We start from the raw sequence: 22,155 nt of genomic DNA, 5'->3' as shown, positions 1-22,155 counted from the left end.
CGTTCTCCACGGCGTCTCCAGACTCTGTCACATGTGCTCAGTGTGAACCTGCTTTCATCTGTGAAGAGCACAGGGTGCCAGTGGCGAATTTGTCAATCTTGGTGTTCTCTGGCAAATGCCAAACGTCCTGCACGGTGTTGGGCTGTAAGCACAACCCCCACCTGTGGACGTCGGGCCCTCATATCACCCTCATGGAGTCTGTTTCTGACCGTTTGAGCAGACACATGCACATTTGTGGCCTACTGGAGGTCATTTTGCAGGGCTCTGGCAGTGCTCCTCCTGTTCCTCCTTGCACAAAGGCGGAGGTAGCGGTCCTGCTACTGGGTTGTTGCCCTCCTACGGCCTCCTCCACGTCTCCTGATGTACTGGCCTGTCTCCTGGTAGCACCTCCATGCTCTGGACACTACGCTGACAGACGCAGCAAACCTTCTTGCCACAGCTCGCATTGATGTGCCATCCTGGATAAGCTGCACTATCTGAGCCACTTGTGTGGGTTGTAGACTCCGTCTCATGCTACCACTAGAGTGAAAGCACCGCCAGCATTCAAAAGTGATCAAAACATCAGCCAGGAAGCATAGGAACTGAGAAATGTTCTGTGGTCACCACCTGCAGAACCACTCCTTTATTGGGGGTGTCTTGCTAATTGCCTATAATTTCCACCTGTTGTCTATCCCATTTGCACAACAGCATGTGAAATTGATTGTCACTCAGTGTTGCTTCCTAAGTGGACAGTTTGATTTCACAGAAGTGTGATTGACTTGAAGTTACATTGTGTTGTTTAAGTGTTCCCTTTATTTTTTTGAGCAGTGTATTATTTTCCATTCAGCAGTGCAGTTATATGTTCTAAAGCCCTTTTTCGCGTGAATTAGTGTAAAAAAAGTAAGGGCTTATTTGCCGTTCAGCGGTGCAGTTATATGTTCCAAAGCCCTTTTTGGCGTGTATTAGTTGAAAAAGAGAGAGGGACTATTTGCCGTTCATCAGTGCATTTATATGTTCTAAAGCCTTCTTTGGTGTGTATTAGTGGAAAAAAGGCTAATTAGCAGTTGTGTTGGTGAAGTGAGAAAATTACAGACTTTTTTGGGGTGTTTTAATTTCCTTTATATTTATTTATTTGATCTAACAGTATGTCAGACAGAGACGTGCTAGACCCTGCACAGGGGAATGGCAGAGGCCTAAATGTTTCTGGTGCAGGCACAGGTCACAGCAGAGTAAGAGGCAGCAGGAATCACAGCGAGAGGCCTGAGCTACCGGTGTCATCTAGCGGTTGTGTCTTGACCAGCAACCCAGCGGTTCTTAAATGGTTGACTCAGTCATCCACTTCTTCCCAAGTGACATCAGACATCTCCAGCCAAAAGTCGGTGGGTTCATCAAACACAACCCTTAGTTGGCATGGCCCGGGATCAGGCTCTGTGCCCTCACCTGTCCTCAACCTGCCTCTGTCCTATAAGTATTATATGCTGTGGGCTCAGCTCCATTATATAGCGAGGATGAGCTTCTATAGGACAGTCAGCAGCTACTGGCCAGCCAAGATGTGGAGGAGACATCCTCCGCTTCCTCTGGTAGGCGGGCAAGTAGTGATAATGAGAGAGGCGTGGGAGCTGGTCTTGCGAGCTGTCAGGCTCCTAACCCAGAGTCCGTTGAGAAGGACATCAGTGACGTACAGACAGTACTCGATGATGATGTAGCTGATCGCACTTGGGAGCCGGGTGAATCAGGGGCTTCATCATCATTGGGAGAAGAGGGTGGCAGCTTGCCCCTGAGGCAGCGACGAAGCCATCAAATCACTAGCCTGGCTGGGAGTCAGCAGGGTGGCAGCAGTGAGAGGTCTGGAGCCAAAAGTGCCTTGGGTAGACCACCCGCTTCGTAGGAGCCTACCTGCCCGGAAAGTAGTGGTGCAGGGGTTCACCGAAACAGCGGCGTAGCGTCAGTCAGTGCGCACTGTTGGGGGTAAAATCACCTACTCGGCGGTGTGGCAGTTTTTTGTTAAGCCGCCAGAGGAGGTGAACATGGCCATTTGTAGAATCTGTGGGCAGAAGGTGAAGCATGGCCATGGTGCCAATGTTGGCACCACTGCCCCGGGTCAACATATGCAGTATCACCATAAAGTGGCCTGGGAGAACCGTGGCTTCGATGTGGTGGTCCAGCCTGCCGCAGCAACCGCTGCATCACCCAGTGGTACACACCCGATTTCAGGAATTCAAGGCTCCACCACCTCAGCCGAAGGGAGCTTTCTGTCCTTTCAATCCTCTGCTGGTCCTAATGCTACTGCTCCTCCTCCTACTCCTCGTCAGTCATTCCGTCAGCAATCGATCACCGAAGCGATTACCAAGAGACAACAGTATGCGTGCACTCATCCAACGGCGCAGAAGCTGAATGTGCTCCTGGCCAAGTTGCTGGTGCTGCAGTCCCTCCCTTTCCAAGTGGTGGACTCTGCACCTTTCAGAGAACATATGGCTTGTGCCGAGCTGAGGTGGAGAGTCCCAAGTCGTAATTTCTTTGCCAAAAAGGCAGTACCAGTCCTGCACACGTATGTAGAACAGAAGGTGGGCCAGTCCTTGAGTCTGTCGGAGTCTGCCAAAGTGCATGGCAACGCCGACGTACGGAGCTGTAACTGCGGTCAGGGATAATACATGTCCTTTATGGCCCACTGGGTGAATGTGGTTCCTGCACAGCCACACCAGCAACTTGGCCAGCTGACGCCGCTTCCGCCTCCACGTTGTCATGCCGTTGGTCCTGCGACAATGTCTGCCTCTGCCTCCTCATCCTCCACCGTGTCCTCAGCCTCCACTGCAGGGACAATTCCAGTGCTCCTCCAGCATACCACATGTGCAGGGCACGGCGGTATCACGCTGTTCTGCACCTCATTTTCCTGGGTGAACGGAGTCACACAGGGGTGGAAGTGCTCCGTGTCTTTCATCAAGAAATAGAATCCTGGCTTTCTCCCCAACAACTCGGAACCATGATGACCGACAACGGGAAGAAAATGGCGTTGGCGCTGCATCAAGGAGGGCTGAGCCGTGCGTCCTGCATGACACATGTGTTCAATTTTGTTGTCAAGCGGTTCATGAAGTCTTCCACCATCGGCAATACATCCTAACAATGGCCAGGAAACTTTGCATGCACTTAGCCACTCGTACACCGCAAAGCACCCCCCCCTCGAGCTACAGCGGCAGAATGTCATCCCCCAACATAGGCTGATATGCAACGTTTTCACCTGTTGGAATTCCACCCTCCATATGTTGGACCGATGGCCATGAACAGAGAAAGGCCATGAACGATTTCTTGTTGATTCATGCTGACAGGAGTACTCCCCTGTATAACTTCGATGTCAGCCAGTGGCAGCTCATGCGTGACACCTGCCGCTTGCTCATGCCCTTTTAGGAGCCACGTTATTTGTCAGTATCCAGGAATACAAAATAAACAAGCTTCATGTCCTGGAACAGATGCTGGTAAATCTGGCTGGTCAGAGGACTGGAGACGTGGTGTGGACTAGATCTCACGGCCACATGAGCCCTGAACTTGAGGAGTTGCTTGCACAAATGGCCCGATGAATGTTCACTTGCGTGCGTAGTGACAGACAAATTGTCAGCATTCGGCAGAGGGATGACTTCTGGTTCTCCACCTTGTTGGACCCTTGCTACCAGTCCAAAATGGGGGCCTTTTTTGCACCCACTGAGAGGGAGGACAAACTGAACTACTATAGAGACATTCTATGTAGTCAGTTGGCCGCTGCCTATCTGCCCCATCGTCCATTCTGTCGCAGTCTGACCAGGAGGGCCCTCTTCGCTCAGGTTCCTCTGCCATGGCTGCTATGGCAGGGCGGGGGGGGGGGGAGGGGTAGGAGCAGTTCCAGCTCCATCAGCAGCAACTTGAGTCTAGAGTCGCTTATGAGCAGCTTTCTTCACTCGCCTAGTAAAGAAACTACTCACCAGCAGCAGCTAGACCTGGAGCAGGACCTGAACCAGCAAGTGGTGGCATACTTGGACAGCACTCTGCCACCCCACATTGAAGATCCTCTGGACTACTGGGCAGCCAAACTGGTTTTGTGGCCGCAACTGGTAGAGTTTGCCCTGGAAAAGCTGTCCTGCCCGGCCAGTAGTGTGGCATCAGAACGTTGTTTAGTATGGTGAGGGCCATAGTTACCCCAAGAGGAACTCGCCTGTCCACCCAAAATATGGGGAGACTTACCTTTGTCAAGATGAATTAGGCGTGATTCAGCCAGGATTTCCAACCACCAATGCCTGATGCATCAGACTAGATCATCCATGGTGCCACACCAATACTTTGACAAAAGGGACCGGTTTCTTCTGGCTACCTGCCTCAGCTACTATTCTGATGCTGCCACCCGCCCTATGCCACACATCTGATCCCAAGTGTTCCTTCTTTCACCCACCAGCTTCAGCTGGTACTGGTATTGCCACCCACCATCTCTACTCTTTCAACAAGTCACTCTGGGGTCTCCTGATGCTGCTGCCACCTCACCACTTAGGTTTCCTGATGCTGCTGCTGCCACCTCCACACTGTCATTGTGCCACCCTGTGGCCTCCTCCTGATGCTGCTGCCACCTCCACACTGTCATTGTGTCACTCTGTGGCCTCGTGTTGCTGCTGCTGCCACCTCCACACTGTCATTGTGCCACTCTGTGGCCTCCTGATGCTGCTGCTGGCACCTCCACACCATCATTGTGCCACTCTGTGGCCTCCTCCTGATGCTGCTGCTGCCACCTCCATACTCTGTAATTGTGCCACTCTGTGGCCTCCTCCTGATTCTGCTGCCACCTCCAGACTCTGTCATTTGGCCATTCTGTGGTCTCCTCATGTTGCTTCCACCTCACCACTATGTCATAGGGCCACTCTGTGGACTTCTCATGCTGTTCCCACCCTCCCCACTTCATGACTGGGCCATTTTTTTGCCTTTCAGCCTGTCTGACATCATCTTTTATTTGACCCTTCTCCTATTCTGTCAGAACGAAGGAAAAATGAGATGCACAACGGATCCTGTCTATGTAACAGCTGTAAGTCCTGCATGACATAGTCCCTATTTTGCATCACAATTGGCTTATGATTTGGTAGACAAAAGCAGGAGTGGGTACAAAACACAGGAGACATGCAAATATTCCATTCACGTGTCATCTCTGTTTTGGATTCACTCCTGTTTTTTTTTGCTTTAGCAATACTGATGGATTACTGACTAAATGCTGACAGAGTTAAGGTGGATGCTCCACAGACAGGATCTGTTTTTTGGGGGTTATTGTTCTGACGGATCAGAGAAGGGCAAAATAATCAGTGACGTCAACACAAACTTACTGCTTACACCCTCTCCACTCTGTCGGGGGGGCTTTACTTCTATAAGCGTTTAATAGAACAGGTTCTGTAGACATCTATGTGGAATCAGCTGACGACTGTATACAAGGAGTGCACTCTTTCACGCTACAGTAGGATCTTGGGCCTCTGCATGTTTTTTTTTATACCTGCCGCTAACATCGACCTGTAAGGCTGAGTTCACACAGTTATTTGGTCAGTTTTGGCCCCGTAACTGCCCAAATTAGTGAAGTGTGCAGTGATTCTGAGAGCGACGCCGGTCATCTACATGTCATACTGACTCACAGAATTGTTTCACTACCACAGCAGACTCCCTATGCATGTTGTTGCAAAGCACAGTGTTCTACACCACTACAAAGGCTCTCTGCAGCCAGGAACTAGCTGTTTTTAACGCGATTCCGAAAATTCGGTGAAAACCATGAAAACATTAATCTTAGAAACTGCACTGAAAACACAGCATAAATATCACACTTTGTAGTCTATCGCTTGACACCTGTGACCTGCAATCAATAATCTCCTCCAAAGTGCAGGAAAGTAACCTTGAAGACTTGTTGTTAAGCACTACATCTTATGTTCTGTATTATATAAGGCAGACTATTTCCATAATCTCTTTCTTCAAGATCAATGTATTGATTTCTAAATGTACAGTTCGGTAAATTTTGTGAAAACAAGTCTTTGCCTCAGAGCCAATGAGCTGGTGCTACAGGCTGTATAATTTACATGTTGTATATTTTAATATACAGTATTTTAGCCTAAAAGTAGGAATTATTTAAAGTTTTAATTTCTGCTGTATGGGACATGTGCATCCATAGTTAAAAAAAAAAATTTAAAATATATTTTGGTAATATTGAGTGTAATACAATTTTAAAATTTGAATTGAGAGACCCTTCTTAAAGAAGTCCTGCCGCCAAAATATATTTTTGAGTTGCTTTTATAACTTGCTTCAGTCTTTATTTTATTAAAATGGCACTGCCTGGTGTTAAATCAGTATAATAATGTGCACAACCACCTCCTGAGGTGGACGCACACACTCATCCTTTAGCTGCCCCCAGCTGTATTTCCTGCTAGAAGCTGTGACAATTACAGGGGGAAAGCAGCAGCAGAAAGGACACACCACCTGGGAAAAGAAACACCCCTGAGAAAGTACACTCCCCTGAGCTGCCAGCTTGAAATAAATCTAGCAGAGCAATTGGAGCAATGAATTGAGAGATTTGTGGAAGCATGTGAGGTACAGGGCTGGTTCTAGCTTTTAGAAAGAGATTGTCATGTGCTGTTTTATTTCTTAAATCAATCCTGGCATAACCACTTCAAAGGCTGATTATATAAACCTATATAATACCTACAGTCAGTCTGTAATACTTTCTGCAAGTTCATGTATTGACATAAGAACAAGTGTCCATAGACTGGGCTTGGGATTAATTTAACATTCATCAGTCTGATATTGTATAGTCTTATCAAAAGCTCTGTATCAATGTTCCATGCTATGTACTGTTTGGAACACCTATGTCCATGCTGTCTATATGCCTTATATGAGTTGTCCGGGATTAGAAAAATAGGACTATGTTTAGTATTGCAGCTCAGCTTCAATGAAGTGAATAGCGCCGATCTGTGATCCCACACATAACCTTTGGGCAGGTGTAGCAAGCACTACAACCACATTAAGTAGTGTGGCTTAGCGTATCTGGTCTCACATTACACACAAGGGAGGAGGAGCACCCTGCCGCAGCAAACTACAGTTTGTTTGTGGTTCTGTGAAGAAAGGAATGCAAATGAGCTCTTAACAAGCTCTGCCACCAGATGTAAGGCATTAGAGGCAGAGCTTGTTAGAGCTCATTTGCATTCCTTTCTACCCAGAATTCCAGAGGAGCATGTATGGCTTCTAAGTCTCCTCATGCCAATTAAGGCGCTCTCTCCTGAAGGAGAGATAGTAACCCCCAAGTCGTGGGTCTGTAGGATGGAGTGACAGGCACCAGTTATTGTTTAAATGTTTAAAGGCTGTAGTTATCTTTGCATTTACTTTTTTAATTGTTTATTTGCCTATTAAATGCAAAATTAAGCAACTTTACATATAGACTTCATAAAAAACATACCATTTTGTTTCTGCATAGTGTGTGTAAATCCTGTTTCCTGTGTCTTTCTCTGCTCTTACCTCCCTTCACATAGTGTTGGAGATAGCAGCAGGAAGAGTGAGAAGGTTTTATATAGCAGATCAGAATGTGGAGTGGGGGAAAGAAAAGAATCACATAATCTGCGTACAACGCTAGAGGTCTGCAGGGGGAGGTGGCTGGGATTGCACACTCCTGAGCATTAGTGGCTGCCAGTAGGAGAGGAGATCTTTCATAATCTGTAGCAGGAACAATCAGTCCAGAAATAAAGCTGTACCGATACATGAAAGCTAGTGAAGACAGCAGTATCCTGGTCACACAAACCTTACATTCAGCATTTATTTCTGTGAGGAACACAACTAAAAAATTCTAAAACTAGAAGAGGGTTGTAAACTACAAAGAGTCTAAAAATGGATGATGGAATGAAGATTGCAGACGTAAACTTTTTTATCATTTTTTTTTACGCAAGGTAACTACTATAATATATACTAACATATAGAAACATCATTATTTTTCGTATGTGAACAGTATCTGTAGCAATTACAGTACATTGTTTCTTTAATTAAATGGTAGTCACAGACTACCACCTTTAAAACATAGCCTTTATTAAATACCATTAAAAACCCAAATAACTCATATTATATAACTTATGAAAAAAGATGAAAAGAAGTCATAAACTACATGAGTAAATACTGAATACTCTGGGACATTGATAGGCAGGTGTCGCCCAGGTATATTAAACTAATGGGCTCTGACCCTACTTCTGGCCCTATAGCTATTATGCCCTGCCTACAAACGCAATTGCCGCCCGATAGGGGTGATCCCGTATCAGGAACCTCCTGAGCGCCCTTGGATGACCCTGAATGAGGGATAAGCTACCAGCTAATATATGCTGACCAGAAGGACTATGACTACAATGATGAGTAGCATACAATATGTATATAAAAAAAAGAGAAACTATACATACACAAAAATAATAAAATGAGTCAAGAATATAGATTAATAAACAACTTCTATAAACCGATCCTGATTAGAGATTGGTAAAAGGTTGATGTTATAACAAGAAGACGACGTTTCAGTTCACAGCATAGTCGTCCCAATGCGTTTCGCCCATGCTATAATTGGGCTCATCAGGGGACACATTTGGCTGATACCTGACCAAGATCAGATCAATACTTACTTAGATCTGAAGATGTAACAAGTCAACAAAAACAGGAGTTAAAATGTTTATAATGGATATCAAACATCAGCTCATCTGTATAGTGCAGTCTCCCTATATAGGGGAAGGCTGCTGGATAAAAAGCAGTCTTCTACTTGCGTGTCAGCAAGATAAGAGGAGATGATGTTGTAGTGCAGGATCCAAATACCCTAATGTGTCAATCAAAGGATAAGTGGTAGTAGACATATATCACAGCCACCTATAAAATAATATACAAGAAGCCATCAGCCAAGGTTTAGCTCCAGCTCCCAATGCGAAGCAATGTGAGCCAATTCAAATACCTGTATAAAGATGAAACGCTGTATAGTATGGTGCTGCGCCGCCATTAAGGGGCCGTCTGGACAGCAAGGATCGATAAATTGAAGTCAAAAATTGTTCTTAGAGAGAAGGGGGAGTGACAATAATATGTATGATGAGCTGATGTCGTAAACAAGGAAAAAAAGAGAATAAGAAAAGAAAAGATAGAGGAACTTGGGCAAACAATTACATTTGCACTAGATTAATCATAATTAAGTTATAAAGGTAAAGATCAAAGGGATATCGCCGTTATAGAGAGATGGGGTTGGCTACATGCTCCAGCGTAATTTAATACTCTATATAATATAAGTAATGCGGTAATCCCCATCTAGATAATGAACATAGGCTTTATAAAAAGCACACAAAGTTGACCCCTTCATTAATACCACAGGGTATTATAGTCTTAAGGGTGTAGATCCATCTGGACTCTTTTTGTATCAGAATTTTTTTTCCCCCTCGTATTGATGGTTTGATAGTTTCAATCCTTGAAAAATGTATGGGTTTAATGTTTCCATCATGGTGTAATAAAATATGTCTAGCTAGTGGTTTATCACGTCTATTCCGTATCTCCTATATGTTCTATGATACTTTTTTAAAGCTCTACACGTTTTACCTACATATTTCAATCTACACTCACATTGCGCCAAGTAGACTACTCCCATAGTGTTACAGTTTGCAAAGCTGCGCGCTGTATAGATCTTAGTCTCAGAGCTGTTCATGAATGTAATGCCCATGGAGATAAAAGGGCACGCTTTGCACTTCCCACACTTGAAGGTGCCTGTACTGTAGCTTATCCCTCATTCAGGGCTATCCAAGGGCGCTCAGGTTCCTTATCCGGGATTGCCTTTATCGAAGCGGCTATTCCATTTGTAGGCAGGGCATAATAGGTATAGGGCCAGCTGTAGGGCCAGAGCCCATTAGTTTAATATACCTGGTCCACACCTGCCTATCAATGTCCCAGAGTATTGAGTTTTCACTCATGTAGTTTATGACTTCTTTTCATATTTTTTCATAAGGTATATAATATGGGTTATTTGGGTTTTTAATGGTATTTAATAAAGGCTATGTTTTAAAGGTGGTAGTCTGTGACTACTGATTTTCTATATGCCACCTTTTGCTATATTATACCCACAGACTGGTTTTCGTATGAAGTGTGAATTCCTTTAATTAAATGCTGTTTTCCATCATTAGAAGTGATAGCTTATCACTGAAAATGCTCTCACATTATTGTCAGTTAGGAACCTGCTGAGACTGTTTAGCAGCTCCCGGCATAGTGGATAAATGAGAGTGCTAATGTACAGGAAAAAAGCTGAATGGAGCTCGGCCCTTCTGTTTGCGATTTGCAGGGGCCACAGAGTTCAACCCCCCCATTAATGATGTTATGACATATTCTAGGAATACCTAGGAATACTCAGTGGTGTTATCTGCTTGAGGCAAATTTAAAGTATTGTCCAATGCATATTCAAAAATGATCATTATTTAACTTAATGTGACAGCAATTATTAATGTTTGTTAATTTGTTCTATTTTCTTGAAGGTCAAGAACCAAGTAAGAAACAGTCAGAGTACGAAATAAAGGTACATTTTCTTATCATCTGTTTGTATTTTCTTTTTACCTGTGTTTTTTTTAAGTCCTAATGTTTGGAAATGTAATAAATAAATCATTGGGATGTGATTTGGGCAAGAGGTACTAACCTTGTATATTCTTTGGTAATACAGTTACACATGAAAAAATTTTGTAACGGAATAGTACTTTGTATTTGTTTTGAATTGCACTAATAATGATGGTAGGTCTAAAAATGGTTGCTAGCGTCTACAAAAAGTAAGTGACTTATTGCCCCTGATTGCTTATGCCTCATGCTTATATGAAAAACAGTTCATACTCTGATTAAAAAACGGGGGTGTCCAAAATAGTCACCCTTTATGCAGAAATGTAAAGCTGGATTTATATATTTTTGTAAATAAACAATAGTCATCTTATACTCTATGTAGAAATGGTCGGCAGATGTGTATCTTGGGAACCGTGGCTCTAGGGGGCACAGTATTTTCTTACTTATGTCAGTATAGCAGCTTAATGTATTGTGCCCATATATACAATGCATTTGGAAAGTCTTCAACCCTTTTTAATTTTTTCCTGTTTTGTTATGTTGCGGCTTTGTGATAAAAAAAAAAAAAAATTGCAGGTTTCCCTCTCTATAATTTTGCACTCAATACCCCATAATGACAAAGTAAAAACAGAATGTTTAAAATCTTACTACTTTATTGAAAAAGAAAAACTAAAATCTTGCATTGACATACAGATGCAGCCAAGCTAAACTTGATGGTTAACGCGTTAAGTAAACAATGGCAGGTAAATATTAATTGGCCTTTTCAATGGATTTCAACAGCTTTTGTCACTTTTAACACAATTTTGTCACAATTTTAGCTCAGCTGCATCTGTAAGTATTCAGACCCCTCACTCAGGACTTAGGTGAAGCACCTTTGGCGGTGAAACAGCCTTCAGTCTTCTTGTGTATGATGCCACAAGGTTTGCATACCTGCATTTGGTGATTTTCTGCCATTCTTCTCTGCAGATCCTCTCAAGGTCTGTCAGGTTGGATGGGGACTATTGGTGGACATCCATTTGTAGGTATCTCCAGAGATGTGTGATTGGGTTCAAATCAGGACTCTGGCTGGCCCACTCAAGGACATTCACCAAGTTGTCCCTAACCCACTTGTGTGCTATCTTGGTTGTGTGCTTAACCGCTTTACGTCCGCCCATAGGATATAAACGTCCTATGGGTGGACCTCTATTTTTGAAAGCACGTTTTAAAACGTCCTTTCAAAAATAGCAGCTGCACGCTAATCGTGCAGCTGCTGATCGGGTTGCCCGCTGTCAGCAGGGCAACCCTAAGACAAGGCAGGGACAGTGCCCAGGTGTCCCTGCCTTCTGGATCGCTGCATACACAGCGCTCACCGAGCGCTGTGTATGCAGAGAAGGAAGCGCTATGCGCTTCCTGTTCCGGCCCGGCGGTCATGTGACCGCCGGGACCGGAGCGTGCAGGAGCTGTGTGAGGTGTCTCAGAGACCTCGATCAGCCCTGCTCTGAGGCTGTACAGTGCTGGATTGCTGCTGTACAGCCTCTCTAGGGGTGTATTTGTCCTGTAACTGGGGCTACTATGTCAGCCCCAGTTACAGGAGAAATCAACAGTAAAAAAAAAAAAAAAGTTAAGTAAATGTCCCCAGAGGTCTTGTATGACCTTATGGGGGACAAAAAGTGTAAAATAAAAAAAATTAAAATAAAAGGTTGAAAATAAAAAAATAAAAAAAAGTTTCACATGTAAAAAAAAAAGGCCCCAAGTAAAATAAAATAGACATATTTGGTATTGCCGCTTCCGTAAAAACCAGCTCTATAAAAATATCACATGACCTAACCCCTCGGGTGAACACCGTAAAAAATAAAAAATAAAAACTGTGTCAAAACAAGCAATTTTTGTCACCTTGCATCACAAAAGGTGCAACACCAAGTGATCAAAAACGCGTATGTCCCACAAAATGGTACCAATAAAACCGTCACCTCATCCCGCAAAAAATGAGCCCCTACATAAGAAAATCTCTCAAAAAATAAAAAAAACTATAGCTCTTAGAACATGGAGACACTAAAACATCATTTTTTTGGTTTCAAAAATGCTATTATTGTGTTAAAGTGAAACAAATAAAAAAAAGTATACATATTAGGTATTGCCGCGTCCGTAAAAACCAGCTCTATAAAAATATCACATGAACTAACCCCTCGGGTGAACACCGTAAAAAAAAAAAAAAAACTGTGTCAAAACAAGCAATTTTTGTCACCTTGCATCACAAAAGGTGCAGCACCAAGTGATAAAAACGCGTATGTCCCACAAAATAGTACCAATAAAACCGTCACCTCATCCCGCAAAAAATGAGCCCCTACATAAGAAAATCTCTCAAAAAATAAAAAAAACGATAGCTCTCAGAACATGGACACATTAAAACATAATTTTTTTGTTTCAAAAATGCTATTATTGTGTAAAACTTTAATAAATAAGAAAAAGTATACATATTAGGTATCGCCACGTCCGTAACAATCTGCTCTATAAAAATGTCACTTGACTGAACCCCTCAGGTGAACGCTGTAAAAATAAATAAATAGAAACTGTGCTAAAACAACCAATTATTTGGTCACCTTGCCCCATAAAGTGTTATAATGAATGATCAAAAAATCATATGTACCCAAAAATAGTACTAATAAAACTGGCACCTTATCCCCTAGTTTCCAAAATGGGGTCACTTCTTGGGAGTTTCTACTGTAAGGGTGCATCAGGGGGCTTCAAATGGGACATGGCATCTAAAAACCATGTGGAGTTCCTTTTCTTCTGCGCCCCGCCGTGTGCCCATACAGCAGTTTATGACCACATGTGGGGTGTTTCTGTAAACCGCAGAATCTGGGTAATAAATATTGAGTTTTGTTTGGCTGTTAACCATCGATGTGTTAAAGAAAAAAATTGATTAAAATGGAAAATCTGCCAAAAAAGTGAAATTTAAAAATTTGATCTCCATTTTCCTTTAATTCTTGTGGAACGCCTAAAGGGTTAACAAAGTTTGTAAAATCGGTTTTGAATACCTTGAGGGGTGTAGTTTCTACAATGGGGTCATTTATGGGGGTATCCACTATGTAGGCCCCACAAAGTGACTTCAGACCTGAACTGGTCCTTAAAAAGTGGGTTTTGGCAATCTTCTTAAAAATTTGAAGAATTGCTTCTAAACTTCTAAGCCTTCTAACGTCCTAAAAAAATAAAATGACATTTCCAAAATGATGCCAACATAAAGTAGACATATGGGGAATGTTAAATAATAAATATTTTATGAGGTATCACTTTCTGTTTTAAAAGCAGAGAAATTGAAATTTAGAAAATTGCGAATTTTTCACATTTTTGGGTAAATTTGGGATTTTTTCATAAATAAAGGTGAAATATTTTGACTCAAATTTATGACTATCATGAAGTACAATGTGTCACGAGAAAACAATCTCTGAATGACTTGGATAAATAAAGGCGTTCCAAAGTTATTACCACATAAAGTGAGATATGTCAGTTTTGCAAAATTTGGCCTGGTCAGGAAGGGGGCAAATGGCCCAGATGGCAGGTGGTTATGGTCATTATCTTTTTGGAAGGTGAACCTTATTCCCAGTCGGAGGTCCAGAGCACACTGGATCAGGTTTAATTAAGAATATTTCTGTACTTGACCAGTCTCCCTGTTCCAGCTGCTGAAAAGAACCCCCCCCCCCCCCCCCCCCACAGCATGATGCTGCAACCACCATGCTTAACTATTCTGATGATATTGCGCAGTTTCTAGTTTTCTCTAGACATGATGCTTAAAATTGAAGCCAAAAAGTTCAATCTTGGTTTCATTAGGCTTTCTCCAGTCTTGTTTTTCACAGTCTGAGAGTCCTTATGTGCTTTTTTGCAAACTTCAGGCAGGCTTTTGTGTGTCTTTTGCTAAGAAGAGGCTTCTTTCGGTCCAATCTGCCATAAAGCCCAAATTGGTGGAGTGCTCCAGTGATGGTTTAGTTCTCAAGGTTTCTCCGATCTGCACACAGGATCTTTTGAACTCAGACAGAGAGCCCTTCTTCCCTGATTACTTAGTTTGTTGGGACAGCTAGCTCTAGGAAGAGTTCCAAGCTTCTTCCATTTAAGAATTATGAAGACCACTGTGCTTGGTAACCTTCAGTGCAGCAGAAAGTCTTTGTACCCTTCTTCGGATCTGTGCCTCCACACAGTCCTGTCTGTGAGCTCTGCAGGCAGTTCTTTCCTACTCATGGCTTGGTTTTTTCACTGATATGCATTCTCAGCTGTGTCTTTCCAAATCATATCTAATCAACTGAATTTACCACAAGTGGACTCCAGTCAAGGTGTAGAAACATCTCAAAGATGATCAAGAGAAATGGGAGGCCCCAAAGCTAAATTTCAAGTGTAATAGCAAAGCGTCTGAATTCTTATGTCCATACAAAATGTTAGTTTTTCCATTTTTAATAAATTTGCAAACATTTCTGAAATTCTGTAGTCACTTTCTGATTATGGGGTATTAACTTTTTTATTTTAGCAAAAGGCCAAAACAGCAAAATGTGAAAAAAGTGAAATGGTCTGAAGAATTTTTGAATGCATTGTACTGCTATCATTTAGCAATTTTTTTTATCAGTTTGCAACATTCTATAAAGTTGACATAAAAGTTTAACTTTGCATGTACTTTGTTTTACTTATTTTGACATTAATCGGCCTGTATTACATGGTGCTCTTTTCTATTTTTCAAGTAAATTAAAAAAAAGTAAAAATAGTAATTAATCATAGTGTGTTTTCTAGGTCAAAGACATAAACGCAAAGAAAGAAAATCTTCCAGATTTTACTGCTAACACCATGTCACACGAGTTAATTTCAGAACCAATTGAAAAAGGATTTAAAAGGTTTGGTGATTTCCACTACACCTCAGATGAAGATGACGATGATGATGATGAAAAGAAAATTGGGATTGAAAATGTGAAAAGTGAGACTTACACTAGAGAGCTGACAGCTCAGAAGAAGTCAGCTGAAGATGACACTGATTCGAAGGAAGAGATTGAGCTTCAGCGCTGGGTTCAGGAAAGCTATGCCCAAGATGACAATTCATTTGAAGAAGAACCAAAGAAAATGGAACAAGAAGTAGCATTTCAAGTGAAGTCGTCCAGCAGTGACAAGTATGGCTACATTGTGACACAGAAAAAGTAAGACTTTTAGACTGAGTAATTTAAAGCTCTTATCATGCTTGGGCCCTAAACTCTTAAGGTCGTGTTCATATTTTGAGGCTCCAGTTTGGACCACCATTGCATATTCTGTCAAAATACCACAGCATGCTATGCTACTTGGTCTGGTAAATTGCCAGGTCGCCTGACACAAACCTAATAGATTCCATTATTGTCTGTCCTGTAATTGATGCAGCGAGTCTGTTATTTTTGTTGTTCTGCCCCTATAATGGAAGAGAACAATGAAAATAAGTGCGCTGTTGTGAACATGGTTGTTGTGAACATGTACTTGTACTCCAGTTTCAAGAGGTATAAGTAGGCTTAAAGGGGTTGTTCACCCCTAGAGATGTTTACTTTAGACCCCCCCAGCATGGCTAATGATACTAGCCTGACTCGTGCCCCATTTCCACCCCACCTCTGCAGGACTCGAGTCTCCCCATGTCAACATCTGATTGGCCACAGTGATATCATGTTACCCATAACTCATGTCACTGGGTCATGTGATGCATGGGTGACATGCCACCGCTGCAGCCAGGCATTGGCTGCAGCATTCATGTGACCTGCATCAAACCGGATGTTGACGTGGGGGGGACCCGGTTGCTGTAAATCCTGCAGGGCAGTGATGGAGCCAGAACCCAACGGAGGGGATTAGTTTCCCTGCAGGCCCACCACAGGAGAAATTAATTACACTTCATGCAAATGCAATCAGCATATTAACTCCATGAGGTCCTCGACCTGTTGCTGATTATGATAGACTGATGCATCAGTCATCAGTGTTTAATGCTGAATATTCCTCGTACAAGTCATTCTAATTGAGAAAGATAATCAGATGAGAAGCAAAACATCTTCAAGAGAAAAATTTAAGTCTGCATACACAGCAGCCCATCAATTACTCTGAGGAGGCAGGCAAGGGCAGCCTGGCCTTGGAAAAAAAACTAAAAGTAGCCTAATGTTGTAGGCAGGTCTAAATTGACAGAAGGTGGGACAACAGAAGTAGGCAGGGTCAGCAATACCGTAGTGCAGGACAAAATACACCCTAGCAGAACCAGATACCACAGTGCAGCACAATATACTGCCTCAGCAGAACAAAATACCACAGTGTAGCACAAAATACTGCCGCCCAACCCAGAGTATGAAACTGTATCATCGTCCTGAGGATGGCAGTGTCATTGAATTCAGGAGGGCACTTTTGACCGTTGGCCAAGTGCACAAGTGCCTGATGCTCCTACAATAATTAATGCTGAGAGAATCAGATCTTTATGTGCCTGGCTGATGGCCATAAGAATGGAATGATTTGCCCCCTGGGCATCGGTCCTCTAGGAAATTTCCCTGTAGGGTCTATGGCCAATCTGTCCATGGAGGCAGGTCGTGTGCTCCAGTGTGTGTGCTATGTGTCCAGTGTACTCTCTGATTGCTTCTTATAACCACACAGCAAAATATTTTTGTGCTATTTTGGCTAATAGGCGATCGGACCTCTCCCCATAGTACACTACCCTTACATAAGAAGGAAGGTATATGGAAGAAGATAAAGAACTAGCTGACTGCCTCAATGAATACTTCTGTTCAGTTTTTACAAAGGAAAATGAAGGAATAGGACCTCAGTTAGGGAGGAAGACTAATAAATCTTTTGATGCATGTGTCCTTGCAGAGGAAGAGGTTCTAAGTCAGCGGTCTAAAATGAATACAAATAAGTCACAGGGGCCTGATGGGATACACCCAAAGCTATTAAAAGAGCTTAGCGGTGAACTAGCAAAACCATTAACAGATTTATTTAACCAATCACTGGTAACAGGAGTCGTCCCAGAAGATTGGAAATTAGCAAATGTGTGTGCCCATTCACAAGAAAGGTAGTAGGGAGGAATCGGGCAACTATAGGTCAGTAAGCCTGACATCAACAGTGGGGAAATTAATGGAAACCATACTTTAGGAGAGGATTGTGGAACATCTAAAATCCCATGGATTGAAAGATAAAAAACAGCATGGGTTTACTTCAGGGAGATCATGTCAAACTAATCTTATTGATCTTTTTGATTGGGTGACTAAAATAATAGATGGCGGAGGTGCAGTAGACATCGCTTATCTGGACTTTAGTAAGGCTTTTGATATTGTCCCACATAGAAGGCTTAATAATAAACTGCAGTCTTTGAGCTTGGATTCCCATATTCTTGAATAGATTAGGCAGTGGCTGAGGGACAGACAACAGAGGGTTGTAGTCAATGGAGTATATTCAGACCATGGTCTTGTTACCAGTGGGGTACCTCAGGGATCTGTTCTGCGACCCATATTGTTTAATATCTTTATCAGCGAAATTGCAGAAGGCCTCGATGGTAAGGTGTGTATTTTTGCTGATGACACAAAGATTTGTAACAGGGTTGATGTTCCTGGAGGGATACACCAAATGGAAAAGGATTTAGGAAAACTAGAGGAATGGTCAAAAATCTGGCAACTAAAATTTAATGTTGATAAGTGCAAGATAATGCACCTGGGGCGTAAAATCCCAAGAGCAGAATATAAAATCAGTGATACAGTCCTAACCTCAGTATCTGAGGAAAGGGATTTAGGGGTCATTATTTCAGAAGACTTAAAGGTCGGCAGACAATGTGTCACCGCCAGTTCTGTGAGAAGCTCTGGCAAACATTCTTCTCTACCTCTTGTATGATGTTCTTTGTTTTGGTTTCACTTTCTCATCTCCTTTCCTTCTGCCAGGTGTCACTTATTTAGACATAATCGTCTTTCTTTATATTCCCTCCCATACTGCCTTACTTTGTGGTTTATACTACTTCCTGGATGATTTGTTCACTGCTGGAGGCTGCGTTTGCTGTTTGCTCAGATAAGTCCTTTACTTTATTGTGTTTGCTTGCTGGCTTGATTCTAGGTGACCCTGACTCCCTCTGTATTAAGTGCAGGGAGCCGGTGGTCGTGTCCCCTCATTATTATAGGGTTTTCAGGTGTCAAACAGGCTTAGGTACGTGGGCATGCAATCGTCTACCATCGAGACCCTTGTATGTGCATAGCAGTCAGGGAGAGCTCTTAGGGTTTTATAGGGCTCACCTATGAGCTCATTAGTTTGGGATCAAGCCAGTCGCTCGTTTATTTATTAGTTCCAGCTATCTGCAAATCTCATCCATGACATTATAAACCGCCATAACCGTCTTAAGCATGGATCCGGTTTCAGCCTTGATTGACCGCATGCAAGGTCTTTCGCTGGAAGTAGCAGATCTCCGCAAAACTGTGTCTCAGTTTCAGGTGACCGGTTCTGCTGGCGTTCATGGAGTTTGTTCCGAGCCTAAGATCTCGCTTCCGGATACGTTCTCCGGGGGTAGTGAGAATTTTGTTCGCTTTAGAGAGGCTTGCAAACTCCATTTTCGCCTACAGTGGGGGAAATAATTATTTGACCCCTCACTGATTTTGTAAGTTTGTCCAATGACAAAGAAATGAAAAGTCTCAGAACAGTATCATTTCAATGGTAGGTTTATTGTAACAGTGGCAGATAGCACATCAAAAGGAAAATCGAAAAAATAACTTTAAATAAAAGATAGCAACTGATTTGCATTTCATTGAGTGAAATAAGTATTTGAACCCTCTAACAAAAAAGACTTAATACTTGGTGGAAAAACCCTTGTTTGCAAGCACAGAGGTCAAACGTTTCTTGTAATTGATGACCAAGTTTGCGCACATTTTAGGAGGAATGTTGGTCCACTCCTCTTTGCAGATCATCTCTAAATCCCTAAGGTTTCGAGGCTGTCTCTGTGCAACTCTGAGCTTGAGCTCCCTCCATAGGTTTTCGATTGGATTAAGGTCCGGAGACTGACTAGGCCACTCCATGACCTTAATGTGCTTCTTCTTGAGCCACTCCTTTGTTGCCTTTGCTGTATGTTTTGGGTCATTGTCGTGCTGGAACACCCATCCACGACCCATTTTCAGTTTCCTGGCAGAGGGAAGGAGGTTGTCGCTCAGGATTTCACGATACATGGCTCCGTCCATTTTCCCGTTTATGCGAATAAGTTGTCCTGTGCCCTTAGCAGAAAAACACCCCCAAAGCAAAATGTTTCCACCCCCATGCTTGACGGTGGGGACGGTGTTTTGGGGGTCATAGGCAGCATTTTTCTTCCTCCAAACACAGCGAGTTGAGTTAATGCCAAAGAGCTCTATTTTGGTCTCATCAGACCACAGCACCTTCTCCCAGTCACTCTCTGAATCATTCAGGTGTTCATTGGCAAACTTCAGACGGGCCTGCACATGTGCCTTCCTGAGCAGGGGGACCTTGCGAGCCCTGCAGGATTTTAATCCATTGCGGTGTAATGTGTTTCCAATGGTTTTCTTGGTGACTGTGGTCCCTGCTAATTTGAGGTCATTAACTAACTCCTCCCGTGTAGTTCTAGGATGCTTTTTCACCTTTCTCAGAACCATTGACACCCCACGAGGTGAGATCTTGCGTGGAGCCCCAGAGCGAGGTCGATTGATGGTCATTTTGTGCTCCTTCCATTTTCGAACAATCGCACCAACAGTTGTCACCTTCTCTCCCAGCTTCTTGCTAATGGTTTTGTAGCCCATTCCAGCCTTGTGCAGGTCTACAATTTTGTCTCTGACATCCTTGGACAGCTCTTTGGTCTTTCCCATGTTGGAGAGTTTGGAGTCTGCTTGATTGATTGATTCTGTGGACAGGTGTCTTTTATACAGGTGACTAGTTAAGACAGGTGTCCTTAATGAGGGTAACTAATTGAGTAGAAGTGTCTAACCACTCTGTGGGAGCCAGAACTCTTAATGGTTGGTAGGGGTTCAAATACTTATTTCACTCAATGAAATGCAAATCAGTTGCTATCTTTTATTTAAAGTTATTTTTTCGATTTTCCTTTTGATGTGCTATCTGCCACTGTTACAATAAACCTACCATTGAAATGATACTGTTCTGAGACTTTTCATTTCTTTGTCATTGGACAAACTTACAAAATCAGTGAGGGGTCAAATAATTATTTCCCCCACTGTACTTCCCTATTCCTCTGGTGATGAGGAGCAGAGGGTGGGGATCATCATCTCGCTGCTCAGGGATAACGCTCAGTCTTGGGCCTTTTTGCTGACGGTGGGGGCACGGCCCCTCCGATCGGTGGATGAATTTTTTGTAGCCCTGGGGCAGATATATGATGACCCGGATCGTATTGCTCTGGCTGAATCTAAACTGCGTTTTTTATGCCAGGGTAAACAGTCCGCAGAGATATATTGTTCTGAATTTTGGAGATGAGCAGCTGATACTGGTTGGAATGATGCTGCACTCCGAAGTCAATTTTGCCATGGTTTTTCAGAAAGATTGAAAGATGCATTTGCTTTTCGTGAGAGACCAGCGTCCTTAGAGTCAGCCATGTCTCTAGCTGTTCGTATTGACAGGCGTCTTTGAGAGAGAGAGGAGACTACTCTTTCCTGTCATATTCAGCCCAAGGACAGTGGGGCTGTCTCATTCAGTGCGCAGGGGTCTCACTCTGTCTCAATCCCCTCTGAGGAGGAGGCCATGCAGCTGAGTTTGCCTGCCTCTGATAGTAGAGGATTCAGCTCTCAGAGGAGGGGTTGTTTCTGCTGTGAGGGTATAAATCATTTAGCTAATGTTTGCCCCTCTAGGAGATTCATGAAGTTTTCTGAGGGTAATAAAAAAAAATTAAAAAAAACCTCTAAAAACTTTCCATTTGCTACTATTGGCAAGGTTGATGCGGAAATTGAAGGTTTGCACTTTGCTTGTAGCTCCCGTTTTCTCCTACCTGCCAGGGTGGCGCTAGACAGCAAGAACATTGTTTGTGAGATTTTTGTAGATAGTGGAGCAGCTGTTAATCTCATTGATAATCAATTTGCAACAACGCATGGTTTCCAGGTATGCACTTTGGAAAAGGATATACCTGTTTTTGCTATCGATTCCGCTCCACTTTCCCAAAGATCGTTAAAGGGCATAATTCACAATATCCGTTTGACTGTGGGTGACGCTCATGTTGAGGATATGTCATGTTTCGTCTTAAACGGATTACCTACTCCTCTAGTGTTGGGGCTACCCTGGCTCACTAAACATAATCCCACCATTGATTGGCCATCAAGGCAAATAAATGGTTGGAGTGAGTTTTGCAGAGAGAATTGCCTCAGGGCATCTCTTTCAGAGGTTTCTACCAAGACTGTGCCATCTTTTCTCTCTGAATTTTCGGATGTGTTTTCTGAGAGTGGTGTCCAGGAGTTTCCCCCTCACCGGGAGTACGACTGCCCTATTAATCTCATCCCAGGCGCCAAGCTGCCAAAATCACGTCTATACAATCTCTCCCAACCTGAAAGGGTCGCTATGCGTACTTATATCTCTGAGAGCCTGAGAAAGGGACACATCCGACCCTCGAAGTCACCTGTTGCTGCTGGGTTTTTTTTTGTTAAGAAAAAAGATGCTTCTTTAAGACCTTGTCTGGATTTCAGGGAG

At 43.1% G+C, this 22,155-nt stretch overlaps 1 protein-coding gene across 1 annotated transcript in view; it reads left to right on the top strand.

Moving 5' to 3' along the window:
* Positions 1-22,155, top strand: part of PTPRN2 (protein tyrosine phosphatase receptor type N2) — a 1,243,324-nt gene that overhangs the window by 395,956 nt on the left and 825,213 nt on the right. The window contains exons 8-9 of the mRNA XM_040434195.1: positions 10,479-10,519; positions 15,301-15,698. Coding sequence (XP_040290129.1) covers positions 10,479-10,519; positions 15,301-15,698 — 439 coding nt within the window. The remainder of the gene's footprint in view (positions 1-10,478; positions 10,520-15,300; positions 15,699-22,155) is intronic.

This window comes from Bufo bufo, chromosome 5 (genome assembly GCF_905171765.1).
Source record: "Bufo bufo chromosome 5, aBufBuf1.1, whole genome shotgun sequence".
NCBI lineage: Eukaryota > Metazoa > Chordata > Amphibia > Anura > Bufonidae > Bufo > Bufo bufo.
The sequence above is the reverse complement of the archived record's forward strand: the minus strand, read 5'-3'. Positions and strand labels throughout refer to the sequence as shown.